Raw genomic sequence first — 22032 nt, forward strand, 5'->3', positions numbered from 1 at the left:
CCCAAATCCTGGCCGCCGAGGGGCAGAAGGCGTGTACCGGGCACCAGACTCCTCTAAACTGTGAAATGCCAAACCTGGTTTAGGTCCTAGTACACGCGTGCCCAAATGCGCGCCCGAGGTTTGAGAAACTTACCCTTTACTCCCTCCTCCTTCCCAAATCAGCCACCTTAAGCCACCGCTACTCTACGCTTTATTCCTAAACATACGAATCTTTAGGCATATTTCGAGCAAGGGAACACGGGCCGCGCGCATCGCAACCCCTGCTTAGCGCCTGAGGCCGTCACGTGCCCTCGCGCGCTCACGCACCACCACCCGCCCTCCCCGACGCACGCGCACGCGCACACGCGTTTGGATGGCGACAATCCCTTCAGCTTTCCGCGCGCTTCCGCCTTCGCCTTAGCTACGCCCGTAGTGACGCACAGGCCCCGCCCCCTCCTACGAAAGCCTCCCGGAAGTTGCCGGCTCGGAGGCGAGTGCTGGGCTCCGCGCGGCCCCTGGCTGTGTTCGGTACTGGTGTGTCGATACGAGAGGACCCGGCCGGGAGAGAGCGTCCCGGCCCGGGCTTGGGCCGCACATTCACGTGAGCTGCGCGGACCGAGACGTGGTGACGATGGCGGGGCCGCAGCCTCTGGCGCTGCAGCTGGAACAGTTGTTGAACCCGCGACCGCGCGAGGCGGATCCTGAGGCCGACCCGGAGGAGGGTGAGGCCTGACTAGGGCAGGCCACGTGCGGAGCTGTGGGCTGGCCCGGGGCGGACCGTCCGGCCTCGCCGCCCGGCCTACTGTCCTTCTAGTGGAGAGGATAATTACCTCCCGCGAGCGTCAAGAGGAGGGCTTCGGCCTCCTTTGACGATGCTCGGATAGGGGTGGGTGTGCGGAACATACCGAGGACTCAGGCGCGGAGCTGGGCGAGGGCTGTTGGAGGGAGCCAGAGAGTCTGGTAGCGGGTTGGGAGTTATCTTTCAGGATACCCTTACTAGTATTGCGTTAGAAAGGAGGAAGTCTCATCAGTTTTTTGTGCTTTATTTATTTATTTATTTTTTAACTCTAGTTTGGAGAATGAAGAAAGAAATAGTATTCTCTGGTGCTGTTTAAGCCTCTTTAGGTCTCAGGACACTTGCTTCAGGGGCTGACGACTGAAACTGCTGTTCTGTAAGCTGATGTTCAGGGTCTAGCTGGGAGTAATCCTGCTTTAGACTGGAGTCAGAGAAGTGTGAGGAAGTTGAGAATAAAGAGGGATAAGTGTGAGTGCTGAATCTTGTCTTAGGAATATCAGTTGAAGGAACTAGGGGCTGTTTAGCCAGGATAAGCGAAGAAAACTCCCTGAGGGATGAGACAGTGAGGATGGAACATGATGGCTGATGTAAGATATTGGAGCGACTGTCACATATGGAAGAGGAATTACACTAGTTTTATATGATCCAAGGCATAGAAATTTATCTTACCAGTAAATGCAGGGAGTCAGCTTTCTGTTCAGAAAGAGCAGTAAGACAGTATTCTACTTTGGGAGGCAGTGAGTTCCCTATTCCTGGAAGTTGGTGGAGATTGTAGAGGACATTTCAACTTGAGTTGAAAGGGTTGATCGGAGTTCCCATTAAAGTTCTTTCTAACCTGGAGATTTTGATTACTTTTCCCCCTCCTCCACAGTCACTGCTGCCAGACTGGTTGACAGGTTTGATGAAGGGGAAGATGGGGAAGGTGATTTCCTGGCAGTGGGTAGCATTAGAAAACTGGTATCAGCATCCCTCTTGGACACAGACAAAAGGTATTCTGGCAAGACCACCTCTAGAAAAGCTTGGAAGGAAGACCATTGGGAGCAGACTCTGCCAGGTTCATCTGGTGAGTAGACGTATTTGCATGGACTCTTTCTTCCCCAGATTTTTAGGGTTAAAATCTTTTTGCAGGGCGGGGAAAGGATGATCTCTGCAAGACTAGACTGTGTGTTCCTACTTATTATCTTAGGAGAGACCATTGATTTGGTATTAGAAAGGGCCTCAGAGCTTACTTCATTTCACCTCATAAAGAGTCTAAAACCCAGAGTGATTAAGTTGCTGTGCTCTTTATATTCAGACTAATGGTTCACCCCAAAGTGGAGTGAAAGAAAAGACAGTGCATATTGGATATTGGAGAGGGCTATGTGTTGAAAAAGTATTGTGTCTGATGAGCATGCTGCTCTGGATTTTGACCCTTTTCCTTTGGTTTTTCAGGTCTTACATTGAGTCACTGTCTATAATGTTAGTTATTTGTGAAACTCATTTTTTTGCCATTGTCGAAATAACATAATTCTTCCCTCTTCCCTGCAGGAGAGTTACGAGGGTGTGAACTTACAATTTTTTTTTTTTAAGATGACCGGTAAGGGGATCTTAACCCTTGGCTTGGTGTTGTCAGCACCACGCTCAGCCAGTGAGCGAACCAGCTATCCCTATATAGGATCCGAACCCATGGCCTTGGTGTTATCAGCACCGCACTCTCCTGAGTGAGCCATGGGCCAGCCCTAAACGTACAGTTTTAAAGAATTATAAGTTTCTCAGTGGGATAAGGGGTGTGGATATGGTGATTGTTGAGAGGATGCTATTTGTTTTCTTTTAGAGAGGTCAGGGCTGCCGTGTTGAGAATCCACTGATAATATGAAATAAACTATCATTCAGGTTATGGTGTCTATGATTTAGTCCTTGATGTAGTTCTGGGAGCACGTGATAAGCTTATTTCATGTTCTTCGCTTAGAGACTGATAAAGAGACCAATCATGAGACAAATATGACATTTATTGCGCTCTCACAATGTGTCAGGCACTGTGGTTAGTTCTTTAAGTTCTAAGAGCTTGGGACACAGTAAGTACTCAAAAAAATGTTGTCACCAATATCATTACATGTATCATTTCATTTAATCCTCCCAGTAGCCCAAGAGGTTGGTATTACTTATCCCCATTTTATAGGTAAATAAATTGAGGAGGAAATCGATTAAGTAACTTGCTCAAGGTCATGCAGCTAGTAAGTGGAAGAGCCAGGATTCAGATGAAGGCATTCTGACTCCAAGATCTACACTCTTAACTACTACTCTGTATGAATGATTCTTAATCTGAGAAATGGCATACATTTAAAGAATTTAAAGGTTTATTTCTGCTTACTGTTTTTGCAATTAGTTTTTGTATTTGTGTTACTGACAGCCTTGTTTGTGTATTAAGTTTATGTAAACCTCTTTTAAAAAGTACTGAAGACCCATCATGTTTTCATATCATCTTTATTTTATTGGAGAAAGTTTTGGTAACTGGTTCCTTTATCTAATAATCATGCTTGCCATACGTGGGGCTTTCATGTTCTACCGTGGAATACATTGGATGAATAGTAAAAGCCTTTAAGTATCAAGTGATCCCTAAGTACGAGTAAAACCAGTATCCTTAACTATCATTCCATCTACTACAGGATCAAGTTAAAACTCCTTCACATGGAAGGCAAGACCCTTCCTGATTTGGTCCCTGAGCAACTCTCTAAGCTCATCTCTCACCACTTCACTGTTCATTCTGCATCACAGTACTGTCTCCTCTTTTCCTTCCCCCTTCTCTGTCTGACAAGCTGTCCTTCTGCTTCATAAGTAAAATTATAATGTCTCCTCCATATGAAGCCATCTCTCACCTTTCCAGGAAAATTAGGTGGTTCCTCCTCTATACACTGTTTACTAATAACATTGTAATATAATTATTGATATACATAATCTACCACTCCCACCAGACTATGAACTCCCCCCTGCAAGTATTGAATTCTGTTTTTCTTTCCTTAGTCTTTATCTATGCCTGGCCCATAATGGATGCTTAATAAGTATTTAATAAATAAGGTACACTGGTGTGATAGAGAATTGTGCATTTGGGATAATGATAAACTATGTTTTTTTCAGATGCAGGTTTGGGAAAGCTGGTAACTCCCTAACACCAGGTGAAAATTTACTATTCTTCAGGGTCTAGACCAAATGCTACACCTTTTCCTTATAGCCTTGCTTATATTCACTTGCACCACAGTTAAAATTTCTCTCTCCTCTGGTTATTGAAATTTAGTCAAAGCACTTTAAATTCTTCCCTGTATTGTAGTTTTTACAAACCTTTCGTTAGGGTAGGACCAATGTTGTATTCATTTTTGCTTCTCCTTTAGCATTTCAGAGATAGTAGATATGTAAGAAATATTTGTTGAGGACAGTAATACATTTTTTTCTGATACATGCCATAATCCATTAGTTGAAATGAAAGATATGGTCTGGTATTTTTCTCCAGGTAATGCCCATTTTTCCTTCTTCCCTTCCTTCTCGTTCAGACAAGGAAATATCTGATGAGGAAGGGTCTGGAGATGGAGATTCAGAGGGACTGGGTCTGGGAGAATCCGATGAGAATGCGCTGAGTGCTGCTGAGGAACAGGAGTGCAGTGATGAGGAGAGCAGTCTGGCGTGGAGGAAGAAGAGGAGAAGCTGCTCTGCAAAAACCCCAGGCTTCAGCATACAGAACCTCAGTGACTTTGAGAAATTTACTGAAGGAATGGATGACCTTGGGAGCAGTGAGGAGGAGGATGATGAAGAGGAGGAGAGTGGCATGGAAGAGGGGGATGGTGAGGAAGCCTTGGAGGGTGAGAGTGAGGAAGACAGGACTGGAGACAGGAACAGTGAAGACGATGGTGTGGTGATGACCTTCTCCAGTGTCAAAGTTTCTGAGGAAGTGGAGAAAGGAAGAGCTGTAAAGAACCAAATAGGTTTGTACATGGTTTTGCTGATTACCTGTTTTTTTATGGTATCTGCGTTAGGTCTACTTTTTGTTTGTTTGTTTTGGCTGTTCTGTCTCTCCTGTGTCCTTCCAATTAGTTTGCGACATGCCCCACTTACCTAGAGGCCCAAAGCCCCGTTCCTCCTTGCTTAGCCAGCCTTTAACTTCACTGAGCTGCTTAGCTGGTTCTGCTCTAGTACTTCCAGCAACTGTGGAAGATTGAAGAGAAGAATGTTTTCTCGTCTCCTTGGGCTTTTTAGCATTCCCTCTCTCATGTAGCAAATGTTTGCTTCCAAGATACTGAATTTACTTCCTATAATAGAGAACATTTCCATGGTATGAAGCTGGTAAAGCTGTGCTGCTTAGAGACTGGTGTGGTTTGCTGTCCCTTCCACTTCCTTTTTATAACTGAAGGATGGGGTTCTATTTTCTTCTTTCTCAGCACTGTGGGACCAGCTCTTGGAAGGGAGGATCAAACTACAAAAAGCTTTGTTGACCACCAACCAACTTCCTCAACCAGATGTTTTCCCTGTTTTCAAGGACAAAGGTGGCCCAGAATTTGCCAGCGCCCTAAAAAATAGTAAGCTTACAACATATTGTGATACTTAAAACCACTGGGGTACATTGGGATGTACTGGGATTGATGTAAAAGAAGACAGGGAGAAGATTTGATTTTAGTGATATTATGGTACAGAATAGTAGTTTCAACTCTTTTTTGTTTTTTTTTTTTTTTTTAATAGCAATATTACCCTTTTAGCAAATGAAGAAAGTTTGATTGAAATGGTTTGGGTGCTTGCTCCATGTCTATTCTCTTCTCACCTGCCCTCACTCTCCTCTTTCACTTTCCCTTGGCTTTCTGAGTTATTTTGTTAATGCTTTGAGAGCACTGTTTGAAAACCCACTGGTGTAGAACAAAAGGGAGAGAAGGAGTGACTAAACCTAGTTCATTTAAGTTGGGTGTATTAAGTGCTTAAAAGATGCCTTCCTTTGTGAGGTTTTTTGAACAATGTGCTTAGATATCTCATTCATATCTTCTTTTGGGTGGCGTACAGTGAGGAAAGATGACTGCAGAGGGGAGAACAAGTTTGGAAGAGAATTGCTGAACTATAAAGTCAAAGAATTTTAGGGGAGAAAAAGAATTTAGAGATTGTTTGGTTCCTAGTCCCCTCATTTTACTGAAGCCCAGGGAAGTTGGCTTTCCCAAAGTTATAGAGTTTATTCATGCATGGCAGAGATGAAATTCCAGATTTTCTGCCTTATGAGCTAGGGGGTCTTCTTTCTGCACCACACTGCCTCCTGTGTGCTGTGTGCCTGTGTGCCCCATGGCACTGAAGGACTGGGGTAGAGGGAGATTTGGGGTGAGTGTACCGTGGTTGGAATCACTATTCCTTATTTGCATATTGAGACTTAGTATTTTCATTTGCTCTTTAAAACCTATTTTTAGAGTATCATGTAGTTAGAATTGAAAGAGACCTGAGGAGGACTTCTAATTTGGTATTTGCTTCTAGGCAGAACCACTTTAAACCATTCGAGATAAATATATAGGATTTCGAGGGTAGAGAATTCTGTGAACATTTCTTGTAGGAGAATATCTTATTTAATTAGGAATGACTTCCTACGGTCCAGTATTTAGGTTTTGTGTTCTGCCATACTTGAAGTCTGTTTCCAGTGTGAAAAGTCTGGGCAGTCCTTCCAGGAACCTTGTATATACTGTGAGCGTGGGTCTTTTGTATCCCCTCCCCTTTGCCTCCTTCCTTCCATGAATAGATGATAGATTGATGGTTTTCAAATTTTTTGAGATTTTTGGAGCACTTCTCTGCTATTTTTAATGCCCCAGTTCCTCGTATGTCTTTGGAATTAGACCTAGACTGCTCTAGATTAAATGTCTTAAATATTCCACAATAAGGCCTTTCTGTTTTATTACTCATTATTCTACTTGCTTGAGCCTTTTCCATTTTTTTTGGATTCATCTTAAAATAAAGGGGTCTAGCCAGTTAGCTCAGTTGGTTAGAGCGTGGTGTTATAATACCAAGGTCAAGGGTTCAGATCCTTATACTGGCCAGCCACCAAAAAAAAAAAAAAAAAAACGATATTTTAAGGATTAGTCAGTGTCAGGTATAATATTTCCTTTTTTGTCTTAGCATCAGGTGTAATGGACACAATTTTATTTTTGGATACCATTTAGTTTCTTTAGCCATTTTAATGTTATTTAACTTTTATTTTACAACAGTTCTTATCTTTTTAATCTGTCTTTTTTGTACTTACCCAGTTGCCTCTTTGCCTCATTGGTGAACTTCAGTTAATTTGACAGATGTCTGTTAGTCTGACAGCATGGGTTGTGGTGAAGGGAGAAGAAAGAAATGTTTGTTTGGTATCATCAGTCTAAGATGGGAGGTTAGGGAGTTCTCTAATAACCAGAATTTCTGTGCATCTGAAGGATAGCTGATTTTTGTTTCAACCATCTTATGGCACTATGATGTAATATGTTGTACACTTCCCTGTCTTGGTAAATAGAGTTTAAGAGGAGTTTCTTGGCAACATTTCTCTGGATGAGCAATTTATACTGTGCTATATAGCTGGTGTGGAACATAGGCTGAATTTGTACCAACCCCAGAACAAACACTGGAACTTAATGTCTTTAATTAAATCTTTTTTTTACTTTGCTTGGTCTTACAGAGTAAAGTGGGACTGCCTGGGTTTAGATTTCATCTCAGCAATGGATTAGCTATGTGACCTTGGGCAAGTTACTTAACTTCACAGTAAAATGGGGATAATATGTTTGTGAGGATTAAAGGACTTAATATAAAGCATTAGCACAGTGTCTGGTATACATCACAACATGAATGTTAGGTACTAGTATTATCTTTTTCTACTGAAAGAGGCATTCGACAATGTTCAACCACGTGAATGCTTGTCAGTGTAACTAACCATCATCCCCATTGTTCAGTGTTGTTTAAACTTTTTATTAGTATTCAAATTCCCTATATACTTTAAGTCAACTGTTTAGGAAAGTGGTAGTGTTTAGTCTACTATACACTATATATTATATGAATACATAATTCAGCTTCGGCCTTTTATGACACTGTGGAGAGGTGGCTAGACTTCCTTATTGCCAAACCCAGATACTACCTCTCTGAAGCATTTAACCTTTCCTTGAAATATTTTCCTTTGGCTTTGATGACACTGATTATGCTGTTTGGGTTCTCCTTTCTTTCTGATCTCTTCTCTTATGCTCTTCTTTTATCCTCTCAGTATAAATTTCATTGCATTTAGAATCCTGTCCTCAGGTTATATTTTCTCAATATATTCTCTCCTCAGCAATGTCATTTACTTTCGTAGCCCTAGCCTCTAAAACAGCAGACTTCCAGCTATGCTCTAGCCACAGTAAACTCCTGAGCACCATGCCTTTCTACCTTCAGCACCCTAAATTCTCTTCTCCCAAAATGAAATGAATATTCCACCACCACCACCACCACCACCACCACCACCACCACCACCACCACCACCACCACCACCACCACCACCACCCACCAGCACCACCACCACCACCACCCACCAGCACCACGACCACCCACACACATAAACTTAATTCCCAATCACCTTGGTGTTACTTGTTGGCAATTTAAACTCTTGAATATGAAATGATTTCAAAGACATTTTTCGATATTTTAGTGGCTGCATAAGTGGTAAGTCATGAATAATCTTAACAAAATTAAGGGAATTTTAAATGCACAAAACCATTTCTTTAAAGAGTTAGTTTTTTCTGTATTTCTTTTAAAAAGTTCTACAATATTAGAAGGGGGGCCTTTTATGTTGGTGGTAATAATATGTAAGGAAGAAGGCAAGTTGCTCAAGGACATCTCAGTATGAATTATTTAAAACGTTTCATTATGGAATATATCAAACCTAATGTAAAAGTGGAGAGAGTAATACAATAAACCCCCATATACCACACCAGCTTAAGCAGTTATCAACTCATGGCTAATCTTATTTCGTCTATATGTATATCAACTCTCCCCCGCCCCATTGGGATTATTTTGAAGCACATAACAGACATCTTTCATTTTATCAATAAATCTTTTAACATTTATGTCTAAAAGATAAGGATTTTTAAAAAATCATAATATAGTTATCCCACATTAACAGTAATTTCTTTTTTTTTTTTCTCAAGGTTTTAACAGTAATTACTTAACATTAGAACATTAACAGTAATTTCTTAATAGGCGTAACTGATCTGGATGGGTGGGAGAACTGAGAGCATTTCTATAACAGGCACTGTCTGCTGTCTTTTTGAGTTTGCTCTATAGCTTTAAATGAAGTGATTAAAGGAAAGCTAAACTTCAGCCATAATAAGTTGACCTTTTAGTGAAATGCATGTTATTAATGTATTTAATGAGATGCATTACAAACTGCAGTGAGCACCATGTTTCATTACAGGTCTAAAATGCAATATCATTAAAGACCTTTAATGGAAACACTGGTTGACATTTTGATGTTTCCTATAAGCAAAACATCCAAGAACACAGAGTAATGTAATATAAATATAGAGGATGTGTTAAAATTTTTTTACTTGCCTAGGAGTATGAAAACAAATTCCATTATTAATAAATTATATTTTGTTTGGTTCCCCTCATCTTCTCACTTCTAGTTCCTATTTACCCTCTTACGTCTCTGTAGCCCTTCCCCATGACCCCCAGTTATTTTGACTTGAATAGACTAAAATTTTTAATGCTAATTTGACCTGGGCACTAATAGATATCTTAAAGAATAACATTTAAAATTTTTAATTTATCTTTATGTAGGCAGTACATTCACATTGTTCAAAATTCAAAAGATACTAAAGACTATACAGTGAAAACCCCTGTACCCCTGCCACCCAGATCCCTCTCCTGTAGGCAACCAATATTATCAATGAAATCCCCCGTTTTACTTAGTTGCCTTAGGGGGCAAGTCCATAAATGAACATGTCAGAGTTCACTCAATTAACACTTTATGGGTTCATGGCAAGGTTCTCACAATGATATGTAGAACCTGAAGTATTCTTAATTACTTGGGATCGGTTTAAGTATTGCTTGGGATGTAGGTACTTTCAGCCTTCTCCAAGTATAGCATGGTATAGGCTTAAGGAACCTTGTTACTTTACTGTGCACTTCATTTAGCCAAGATGACATGAGTAACATTGATTTTTTTTTGTTTGTTTCAGCCGATGCCTATCATTTTTAAAAATAGCTTTACTGTTCTAATTATAAAAGTATGTCATGCTTTTTTCAGAAATTCAGAAAGCACATAAAAGCACAAAGAAAAAATAAGGATTACCTGTAATCCTGCTGTCCAGAGGTAACCATAGTTGTCATTTTGATGAATATCCTTCCAGACCTTGTTTGTGTTTACACACACACACACACACACACACACACACACACTTTTTAAGAAAAAACAAAAATGGAATCATATAAATATGTACTATTTTGTAAGCTTATTTTTTCTACTTAATGTATCATTTCATGTCAGTATATTTAGATGTACATCAGCATTTTCAATGGCTACAGAGTATTCCATTTTATAGATTTACTGCAATTTATTTAACCAATTTGTATTGATGGATACTTAGGTTTATTTTAGTTTTCCGTTTTTATAAAGCATGCTTTGATAAACATCCTTGTACATACATATCTGTGCAATTTGTCTAAAAGTAGCACTGTCCAACAGAAATGTAATGCAAGCCACGTATGTGATTTAAATTTTCTAGTAACCACATTAAAAAAAAAGTAAAATTAATTTTAGTAATATATTTTATTTAACCCAATATGTCAAAAATATAATTTTAACATGTAATCAATATAAAAGTGTTAAATGATATTTTACATTCTTTGTTTCATGTTGTGTTTGAAATCCTCAGTATATTCTACACTTAACAGTTCATCTCAATTTGGACTAGCCACATTTTGAGTGTTTAGTAGCCACATGTGGACACTGTTGGACTGCATAGATCTGCATTCCCTGGGAATGTAATTGCTGGGATAAAGGACTTGTACTATTTTTTTTTTAAGGCTTTTGAAATATATTGCCAAACTGTCCCTTAGAAGAATTGTAAAACTTTAAATTCTCTTCTGTAGCAGTTGTTTTCCTACATTCCTGCCTCCACAGGCATTATTGATCTCTTATTTTTCCTAAACTGTAGGTGGGAAATGAAGGCAATCATTTCTTGATAACTTTCTATTTGATATTTACGTAATACCTGTTGACTTAGCATTGAAGTATGTGCTATGTTTTGTCTTTATTAAAGAATGAGTTTTGTGTAAAAAGACTTTTGGTCTCTGTAGAGCTACTACTTTGTCCAAACTGGTTTATTAGGCATTTATATTAATGTAGAGAGTAAAGTTGGATCACAGAGCAAGTACTTTTCCAAAGTAACCAAGTGGTGGAACCAGAGTGTCAGATTTTTATGTGGTGAGTCCGCCTGCCCTGCGAAGATGAGCCCTAGATCAGTCACAGTGCTGTGGAGGTTAAGGGCAGCTAGAAAACTACTGAAATCAATCTAGTTAGAAAATTCATTTACTATTTTGCGGTTGGGTTTCTTAGGAGTGAGTGTTGTCTTCAGCACCAGAGACAGTTGTTTTGGTTTTTTTTTTTTTTTTTTCATTACCTGCCATTTATTACATCAACATTGAAAAAAAAAGGCATTTTAAACAAAAAGTTTGACATTTAAAAAGAGGGCTTTTATAATGCTGATGGACTCATCTGAGAGTACATGATTTATAAATACATAAATATCCATGCACATTTTTACAGTGATAGCTACTGGAAAAATGAGAACTTTTAAAAAGCCAATCTGGATAAATTCCTTTTCATCCCAACTGCCTCTTTATGCTGGTAATAACAGGAGTCTTAAGAGTTGCTGTGGTCAGTGTCACATTCATCCAATCCTCCTAAGCTGATGATGAAAATGTGATAAATCTTCTGCCTTAGCTTTGATGCTTTTTCATTAATTCACTTCTGGTAGTAAACTGGGGCAGGTCTTCCACTTCAATCCCATCTGCCATTTCCATCACCTTGTCTAAAAGGTCTTTATTGTAGCTGCAGCTGAGGAAGAGGTGTTTGGCCCAGACCATGGAGAGGGACAGCTGCTGGTCCAGAGGGCCGCCACAGTCCGGTGGGTCGCAGTAGTCGGGCAGGTGGCACAGGATGAATTCCATGCAGGCCTTCCATTGCTTCTCGCTTTCCCAATAGGAGCGGAACTGCTCCGTGAAGTCAGCCGCCTGCCGCAACCCCGAAACCAGCTCCTCCACCGCCGCGGCCACCTTGCCACCTACCATGGCACCGCCACTGCCACCGAGCCAGAGAGTTTTAATAGTGATGAGTTAGCTAAGGAAGCAACCCTGACTTGGAGTAGCTAGTAGTTCCATGGCAGTATCACTTTATCCACTATATTCACAGTGAAGTTGTACGTATCATTGAATGTTGGAGCTTCTTTTTATGTACGTTTAATTAACTTAGAGATAACTGTATGTGCCTGGCCAAAGAAAAAGAGGGAGAGAGAAACAGTTTATATAGTGCCAGTAATTCTGCCTGCCATTTTATTCAGTGAGCGAATGCCATGGGGTAAGCATGAAATAGCAGGTGTAATTTGTTGTTGCTTTTTTTTTTTTTTTTTTTTTTGGTGGCTGGCAGGTATGGGGCATCTTTTGTTGCCTTGGTTATTTTTTGTTCCTGGGTACCTCCCCCAGTGAACATCTGGATAAAGACTTTGAATCTAGTGTTTAAAGTTATAGTATGCAGTCTTTTTACAGCATGATCCCTAAACGTCATCATCTGTGTTTAACTTATGGAGTAGTTGTATGCTGTAATATTTGAGGGGAAAAACTGGCTGTGTTGAACTTACTGAGACACAGTGCTTACAGCACAGTGCTGTACTTTCTGGGCAATTTTAAGGGATTTTCAAAGTAGTTTTGTCAGAACTTGATATTTGCTTTATATTCAGACTTTAGAACGTAACTACTACATGATGGTATTCTACTTTATTGTTATTTGTTTAAGTCTTAAAACCTATTCTTAAGTTTTATTAAAATTATACATGAATGTGATAAATAGTACAGAAGCATTCAGGAAGATGATACTCCTTTGCCTTATATTCAGTCTCATTCTATTTCTGTTTTATTTCTGTAATTTTAGATGATTTATTTATATCTCTATTTCTTGATTTATTTATTCTATGGTATGAAAGATGAGAATGCTGCAGATAGGTTTAGTAAGATGGGGATTGAGAATTGACTAATTTAGCAACAGGGTAGACATCTTGACCTTGGTGAACAGTTTGGTGGAGTGGTAGGCATACAGGCTTGACTGGAATGGGTTCAAGAGAGAGTGGGAAATAAGAATTTGGGACACTGAGTAGAGACAACTCTTTCAAGAGATGTTGTTTTAAAGGGGAGAAGGAATAGATATCTGGCTCCTAGGCCACTCAGAGGAGAATATTCCTAGTTTAGTTCAGGTTCCTAGTTCTGGTAGATCTTTCTTACCTTCCATCAATTGTTAAAATCATGCTATATTTTAGTTTGCTTCACGTTTGGACTGTTAATTTATTGTGTTGTTTTTTCCTTAGTTTTTTACATCTCTTTTTTCTTTTTTTCCCTTGTAGCTTGGTTTTATCATCTCGATCTTTTTTCCCCAAACTTTAAATTGTGCCGTCTCTTCTGTGAAGTTTTCCAGTCTGAACTGGTTGTTCTCCTGAGTGGTGCACAGTCGTGCTCTCAGGACTTCCTGTTGTTGCTCTTCCAGGATGGAGCTGCTGCTTTCAGGCTTTGGGGCTTTCTTGTCTTCCTTTATCTCAGTTTACTTTGTCAGTTTGGTGCCAAACATGCGTAGAGAGTGAATTATCTGAGTTCTTACAAGTTAAAAATACTATGCCTTTGTTGTAACACCAAGGTTAAGGGGTTTGGATCTCCATACTGGCAAGCTGCCAAAAAAAAAAAAAAAATACTCTGCTCTCATTCTTCATTGATATATTCTTGTTTGATTGGTATATATTTCTAGGATGAAAATTACTTTCCCTCAGAATTTGAAAGTATTGCCTTCTATTAGTTTCCTATTATTGCTGGAACAAAATTAGCACAAGCTTGGTGACTTAATAGCACGAATTTATCTTACAGTTCTGGGGGTTAGAAGTCTTAAAATCAGGGTGTCTGCAGTGCTTTGCTCCTTCTGGAGGATCTAGGGGAGAATCTGTTTACTTGCCTTTTCCAGTTTTTACAGGCTGCCTACATTCTTTGGCTTATGGCCCTCTTCCATCTTCAAAACCAGCAATCCCATCTCTCCAACCTCTCCTTTTCTGACTCTGACCCCTTTCATAAGGACTCCTTGTGATCACATTGGGCCCACCTGCTAATCTAGGATAATCATCATATTTCAGGATCCTTAATGTAATCATATTTGCAGAGTCCTTTTTGTCACGTAAGGTAATGTATTCCCAGGTTCTGAGGATTAGGGTGCAGATATTTTTGGGGGACCATTGTTCAGCCTACTACATGCTTTATTGTCTTCCACCATCCAAGTGTTTCCAGTAAGAAGGTAGGTGCTGCTTTGAATCACATTTCTCTGTAGGTGACTTGTTTTTGCCCTCTCAAAGTGTTTGGGATCTTCTCTTTATTCTTGGTTTTCTGAAATTGCCTGAAGAGTTGTCTAAGTGTGGGTCATTTTTCATTTATTGTGCTGAACACTTACTGAGCCCTTTTAGTATGGAGACTGGGGTCCTTCAGTGTTGGGAAAATCTCTTCTAATATTTTTTTGATAATTTCTTTCTCTGCATTTTCTCTGCTCTCTCTTAGATTTTAAAGGTGGATTGGCGTTGTGTCTCTTACATGTTCTTTAACATTTCTCATCTTTTTGTGATTTTTCCATGTCTATGTTCTAAAGATTTTTGAGTTTGATTTCCAGTTTTTAATTATCTTTTTAATCCCTAAGAGGTCTCTAGTTTTCTGGATGTTCCTTTTCTATGTAATTAATATACTTAGAATATTTAATTTACATTTAAAGGTTTTTTGTTTTTGGTTTACTGTCACTTCAGTTTCTAGAACTGTTCCTGTCTCCACCAGCTTTTCTGTTTATCTTTGACTTTCTCTTTTCTTTTTAAGTTTTATCCAGGTTATACATGTATATAATTTAAAGAGTCAAATAATTCTGCAGAGCTTGTTATGAAAACCAGTAATCTGCTGCTTGTGCGTACCACCTCCTTGCCATAACCCACTCTCCTGAACCAACAATTATATTTTAAATTATTTTGTTGTACTCTTTTTGGAATCCATGGTTTTATCTCTGTATCTTTAATTAACCTGTTTTGTTTCTACTTTGATTTTTCAGTTTTAGGCATTATGTATTGACTTCCCATTATGAAAATGAAGATTTAGCTCTTGTTCCTAGTACATTCGTACATACTTTCTGGTTATGTTGTTAATTTGTCCCTTTGTGGTTATATAGTAATTCGTTTAGATCAGTATTCAGTGTTATGTCTGTGTAAACACTGTTCACCGCTGAGCCATGTAATACATATACCATGATTATTTCTCCTTTCACACATATCGTTTTGTTTTCTAGAGTTAAAAGTTGTTATGTTTTTGTTTATTTAGTTTTCTATGCAGTAATTCAAACGGTGACTTTTCTCCAGTTGTCTAAATCTCCCCTGGAGATTTCAGTTGCGTCAAATATTCTGCCAGTTTTTTTTCCTAAAGGTCTTTCCTTCCTGAAGGCCTGTTGGCCTGCTCTATCTGGACTGCTCACCCTCTCAGCTCCTCAGCTTTCATGCTGGGGTCTCCCTTCACTGTCCTGGGGATTACCCTACCTACTTGCTTCTGTGGATCTCCTATTCTGGGATGTTTCTTGGCTACTCCCATGTTTTGGTGAAGCACACCCTCTCATAGCTTGCTAAAAAGGGGTGCATGGGAGGTAAATTTTTTTAGACTTCGATTGTCTGAAACTATCTTCATTCTAACATCAGGATTGATCATTTGTGTATAGAATTCTATAGAATGTTCCATTGCCTTCCAGCTTCCAAAGTTGCTATTGATAAGTCAGCAGCCATTCTAATTCCTGATCTTACTGGTTTTTTCCTCCCTTTTTTGAAACTGGGAGCTTCTCTTTGTCCACAGAATTGTAAAATTTCATACCAATACACTTGGTATAGGTCTGTTTTCACTGCACAGAATAGTTTCAGTCTAGAAGCTCATCATGTCTTTCAGTCCTGGAAACTTTTCTTGAAATTATTTTGTTACTGATTTTCTCTCCTGTTTTCTCTTCTCTCTCTTCTGGAAGACCTGTCATTTGGTATTAAACCGTTAGTTTGATTCTCTTCTTTTTTCTCTTCAGTTATTCGTTTGTATCTCTCCCGTTCTCTGTCTCTGTGTTCTGCTTTCTAAGGCATTTCCTCAACTTTATTTTTAAGCCCTCCTATTGAGGTTTTTTAAAAATTTTCTATTATCATATTTTGATTTCTCTGTGAATCTACATGATATATATTTTCTTAAGTGTTCTTCCTGTTTCCTCCAAGATGCTTTTTTTTTTTTTTTTTTTTTTTTTTGCTTTTGCTTTAACTCCTTTATAACATGTTAGATATTTTCCTCAGGTACTTGGTAATCCTTTGCTGTCAGTTATTTTAAAAGTAGAATACCAAAAAGTTGATTGGAAGCTTTGTATGTTGGGATAGGGCTTTTTGTCTCTGGTTTCCATTGTAAAGCAATCTATCTGGGCCAATTTTGAGGAACCCCCAATGTCACTATCTTTGGATCTTTGCTCTTTATGGGATCATAGTTGCTAGAGGACTTCGAGTTTCCTCCCTGGCTGCCAGCATTCTAGGAGTTGAGTAGGCTGGGGATCTCAGCATTCAATCTGTAAACTTCAACTTATTACCTGTTTTTAATACTATGCTTTGTCCTCAACAATGTCTGGTATCCCCCATCCAAAGGCCCTCTGTTTAACTCTCCTCAAAGATTAAACCTGTAAACTTCTGCCTATGTAAGGGAGAAGATCTTCATCTCTCCCAGAGGTTCTTGGCAATTTCTGCATCTTCTGGGGTTATTTTTCTAGAATGTAAGTGGGATTGCTTCTCATTCTTCTTCACTCCTAACACTACAGTGATCTTGCTCATGTTTGCTAACTTTTATTGAGGTATAATTGACACACCATAAATTGCACATATGTTCAGTATACAACTTGACATCTGTGTACACTCATGAAACCATTGCCACAATCAAGATAATGAGCATGGTCCTCATCCCCAGAAGTTTCCTCAGCCTCTTTGTAATCTTTCCTTCCTGCCCCTCCCTGTCCATCCCTAGGCAACCACTAACCTGCTTTCTGTCACTATCAATTAGTCTGCATTTTCTAGAATTCATATAAATGGAATCAAACAGTTTGTATTCTTTTTTATCTGACTTTCATTCAGCATAATTATTTTGAGATTCATATTTTTTCACGTATCAATAGTTCATTGCCTTTTATTGATGAGTAGTATTCTATTGTATGGCTATAACAATTTATTTTGTTTCCGATTTTTGGCTATTACAAATAAAGCTAGTATGAACATTTTTGTACATGTTTTTGTATGGACATGTACTTTCATTTCTTTTGGTTAACAGAGTAGAATGGCTGTGGTAAGTATATGTTTCACTTTTGAAGAAACTTCCAAGCTGTTTTCTAGAGTGGTTATACCATTTTACAGTTCCACCAGCAGTGCATGAGAGTTGTAGTTGCTCTGTATCCTCATAAACACTTGGTATGGTCAGTCTTTAATTTTAAACATTCTAATAATTGTGTAGTCTATTGGCTTTTTAAGTTAAGTTGCTATTATCTCTCTCATTCTTTGTCCATCCTTTGTGGGTTTATTCCTTTTAAAGTTACTTTAACCAGTGGAATAGAAAAGAGAGTTCAGAAATAGATTCACACAAATAATGGGCAATTGGCTTTTTTGCGGAAGTGCAAAAGTCAGATCAGTGGAGAAAGGATAGTTTTTTCAATGAATGGTACTGTAGCAATTGTGCAATCATTTGCAGAAAAAATGAACTTCATCCTATACCTCACAATTTATATAAAAAAAAAAGAACACAAAATAGGCAATTTACACTGGCTTTAAAACATAAAACTGTAATGTGTTTTATAAAACTATTAAGTGTTTAAAGAACACATGGGAGAGAAATCTTCATGACTTTGGGTTAGGCAAAGAGTTCTTAGATATGATATCAAAGCATAGTCCATAAAAGAACAAGGTGTTGAGTGTGCTAAATCAGAATTAAGATCTTCTGCTCTTTGAAATGTGTGTTAACAAAATGAAAAGACAAGCTACAGACCAGGAGATGTTTGCAAATAATGTATCTGACAAAATACTTGTGTTCAGAATATATTAAGAACTCTCAAAACTCAACAATAAAAAGTAGCCATTAAAAAACAATGGGCAAAAAATTTGAACAGTTTACCAAAGATGATATATGATGGCAAATAAGCATATGAAAAGGTGTTTAACACCATCATTAGTGTTTAGGAACATGCAAATTAAAACCACAAAGAAATACTTCTACATGGCTAAAAACACGTATATCTGACAAAACCAAGTGCTAACAAGGATGCAGAGCAACTGGAACTTTCATATATTGCTGGTGGGAATGCAAAATAGTACAGCCACTTTGGAAAAACAGTTTAGCAGTATTTTTTAGTACAATTAAACATATATTTACCATATGATCCTGATCCAGCAGTCCCACTCTTAGGTATTTACCCTAGAGAAATGAAAACATGTTCACACAAAGATTTGTAAATGCACGTTCATAGCAGCATTATAATTACCAAAAACTGGAAACAGCCCAAAAGTCCTTCAGTGGGCAAATGAATAAAAATTATAGTACATTACTCAGCAATAAAAAGGAATAAACTGTTGATACATGCAAAAACATGGATGAATCTCAAAGGTACTATGCTAAGTGAAAGACACCAGTCTCAAAAGGTTATATGCTTTAAAATTCCGTTTATATGACCTTCTGGAAAAGGTAAAAGTACAGGACAAAGAATAGATCAGTGACTGCCACAAGATAAGGATGGGTTTGACTCCAAAGAGGCAGCCCAGCTTCCTCCTTTGTTTCCCATGAGTTTCTGTTTTCCTCTCCAGTAGCCTTGTTTCCTTGGAGTGTTTCCCACCTGTTTTCCACATTGACTCCCTGTTGAACCCTTCAGCTTGGCTTGATTGTGAACATTTTGCTTGGATTGAGGGAGGGGGTATAGATAGTTGTATGTTTATTCCCAGATAACTCTGGGAATATTTCTTATGGTAATGGATACATGATATAGTACTTTTAGGGATAGAGGGATGGACTACATCAACCTTTAGTGCCATTTTTGCTTGAAATATATATATTTGGTATTAAACCTTACCCAGAAGAGAATAATAGATTACACAGAGCTTCTAGATTTTGATGTGGGTTAGAACTGAAAAATGAGATGTCTTTAAGTTCTTTCTCCTTTTCTCTTTGATAAGTGACATAATGTGGTTTGGATACTCAGAGATTCCTGAGATTCCAGGTTCTGGTTGATGATTTACTGCAAAATTGCTTATAAATTGAAGTAGAAAATGTTTTGCAGACCTGGCAGCTTTCTGGCTTCACACCCATTTGTCACCCAGCATTTTCCTTTGTGTATAGAACAAGAATTAATTAGGCTGCACTGCTGGAAAAGTTTATGGCTATAATTTATATAGGGTGAATTTCTTTTTAAAGAGACAGCATTGTTTTTTTATCCCTGTATACATGTAAGTGTGTGTATATATAAAGTAGTTTTTTCCCCTTAAAGCAGTGTTTATAAGCTTCTGGAGTAAACACTCGTTTTTCTGCTTAATGCAAGACAGTGGTGGAATAGTGGAATTTTATATAGTGATTGCTTTCTGATTAAACTGTTGTGGTTTTTTTGTTTGTTTGTTTCTTTTTTTAATTCATTGCATACTAGTGAGAGTGTTCAGTTTTAAGTCTACGTTTCAGACATTGGTCAGATTCACCTGGTTTCCGGAGCTTTGTATTTTTTTGGTCTCTTGGAAGACTTGGGATTCTGCCTTTTTTAGAGTCTTACTCATTCAATTAATGTTTTCATAATCAATGCAAGTCAGAACTTGCAATTTGTTCCTGATTTGCACATTAAAGAGCTCCATTAATTAAGAATCCTGGTGTTTGGCATGTTCCTGCAGGATCTGTGCATTATTTACATGGTAAAAGTGCAAGATGCAAGTTTCTCAATTGTAGTGGCAATTGCAGTTAATCCTGCTTTTTCTTTCTTTTCCATTTTTTTTTTCTTTTTGCTTGTGAGTAACAATTATTTCATAACTTGTTGAAACTCCTTATGGATATATTGTACCAAAAAAGGAACAAATGATCCAAATGAGGGGGCCACAGTGAAAGTAAAAGTAAATCATTTGTTTAAAGGAAAAAAATTTTCTGGAAGACATAGAATTTGTGTTTGGTTTTTGTTGGTTTTCCCCGCTTGGATAAATGTAGAAGATGTAATAATATTGAGTTGTAATTCTGTTTACTCTGAATGAGCAGATTTTTTTCCTCCTGGTAATGGTGGTTTTACTGATAAATAACAGTGGCTTTCGTAATCCAAATAATCCCAGAAATGGAGACAAACGTAGCCCTATGCTTATGTCAAGTAACCTGTCTCATGATATTCCTGTTCAGTTGCTTTTTCATAAAATCACTTTTTAAGAGTTTTGGGTTCTGTTTTCATGTCTTTTGAAGCCTTGTTCTAAGCCATGGTGATCTCCCATCTTGATGTGTAAAAGGGTGTAAAAAGCAGTTGGAAATATGAAATCAGATCACTGGTTCAGCAGGTTCTTCCTTTCTGGTTTTAACTATGGTTACCTACTTGTAATATATTTTCCAAATACTAGGTAGTCTATTTCTAAAAATACCATGAGAAGCTGCAAAGCATCTTCCAAAAGAGTGGGGACATTTTTTTCCCTGATATTTCTGAAACTTGCTAGGGATTTTATGGAACTTAGTTTAATTTGTCCTTATGCTCTTATAAAATGTTTAAAATATATATATATATATATATATATATATATATATATACACACATAGTAGTACATCTTCACTGTAGAAATATGTAAACAGTATAGATGTATATAAAGGAAAAAATTAAAAAAGCTCTCCTAGTTTTCCAAATCCCCACATCTACTTCTCAGAGAAAATATAGCTAACAATTTGGAGTATATTCTTCCAGACATTTTAATATGTATATATAGGTTGAGTATCCCTTATTCGAAATGCTTGGGAACAGAAGTGTTTCGGATTTCAGATTTTTGGATTAGGGATGCTCAACCTGTATTCTCTTCCACTATATGCATTCTTCCATTGATTTGTAATGGCAGTTTGACAAGAAGAGGAGGTTAGTGGGGATGTGGAAAAAAAAAAATAAAGCATAGGCTATAATGTTACTTATGATTTATCTTAGAGAAAATCTTTATGTCATACCTTTAAGAAATAACTATCTTGTGGTTATTATAATATAATTAGTATATTTATAACCTGTTCCCTAATAAATTTACAATATGACCTGCTTTGAAGGTTTGTTATACTTGAATGACACTTGACTTTTTTTTTTTAAACACTTGACCGTAGCTTGAGTTCTTTGGTAATTTTTAGTGACTTTCAAATAGTATTTATTGTTTTGCTTGGTATTTAATCTCAAATCTACCAGTTTCTATTTTTCTTAGGACAGTTGAGTACATTTGTCCATACAAAAATCCAGAATGCTACTGTTTTGTGAAGATTTCTTACTGGCCTTTCATACTGTTTCACACAAGGAAATTTTTTACAGGTAGAGAAGCATTTCAGAGTTTTAAAGATTCTTACATCCTAAAGATGGTGTATGCTGCATACATGTCAGCTGTGGTGGAGGTTGAGGGGAAGGGTGGATGTAATGTAATGTTAGTTACATTCTAACTCAAGTAATTAGACATAAGCACATGAGCGAAAAGAAATCAAATATGATATTTCGAGAATACGGATTATCAATTTACTTCTAACTTGGTATTTTTATTGTGTACGTACAATGCTAGATGCCAAGTTTCCTCTAAAAATAGCTCCCATTTGTTAACTGCACTATTCCCATGCATGGTATTCAGTGTGTACAATCGTCTCATTTAGGTCTCACAGCAGCTTGTGAAATAGGCACTAATAACTGTGTTGCATAGATGAGGAAATCAAGTCTCAGAAAGATTAGGTAACTTGTTTAAGGTCACGCGGTTGGTTAGAGACAAAGCCAG

At 38.0% G+C, this 22032-nt stretch overlaps 2 protein-coding genes across 3 annotated transcripts in view; one reads left to right on the top strand and one right to left on the bottom strand.

Annotated features, from left to right (window-relative positions):
* Positions 1–454: 454 nt before the first annotated feature.
* The window catches only part of AATF (apoptosis antagonizing transcription factor), a 98670-nt gene continuing 77092 nt past the window's right edge, over positions 455–22032 (top strand). For both annotated transcript variants that reach the window (XM_063111796.1, XM_063111797.1), the window contains exons 1-4: positions 455–701; positions 1647–1838; positions 4300–4728; positions 5182–5319. In XM_063111796.1, coding sequence (XP_062967866.1) covers positions 611–701; positions 1647–1838; positions 4300–4728; positions 5182–5319 — 850 coding nt within the window. In that variant the 5' untranslated portion in view covers positions 455–610. The remainder of the gene's footprint in view (positions 702–1646; positions 1839–4299; positions 4729–5181; positions 5320–22032) is intronic.
* On the bottom strand, positions 11705–12055 carry LOC134386974 (CDKN2AIP N-terminal-like protein). Its single transcript, XM_063109133.1, has one exon. The coding sequence runs from the start codon at positions 12053–12055 to the stop codon at positions 11705–11707; it is 351 nt and encodes a 116-aa protein (XP_062965203.1).

The sequence above is a fragment of the Cynocephalus volans genome, chromosome 10 (genome assembly GCF_027409185.1).
Source record: "Cynocephalus volans isolate mCynVol1 chromosome 10, mCynVol1.pri, whole genome shotgun sequence".
Taxonomy (NCBI): Eukaryota; Metazoa; Chordata; class Mammalia; order Dermoptera; family Cynocephalidae; genus Cynocephalus; species Cynocephalus volans.

Coding starts and splice junctions, on each gene's coding strand:
- LOC134386974 (XM_063109133.1), bottom strand. CDS start 12,055: ATGGTAGGTGGCAAGGTGGCCGCGGCGGTGGAGGAGCTGGTTTCGGGG.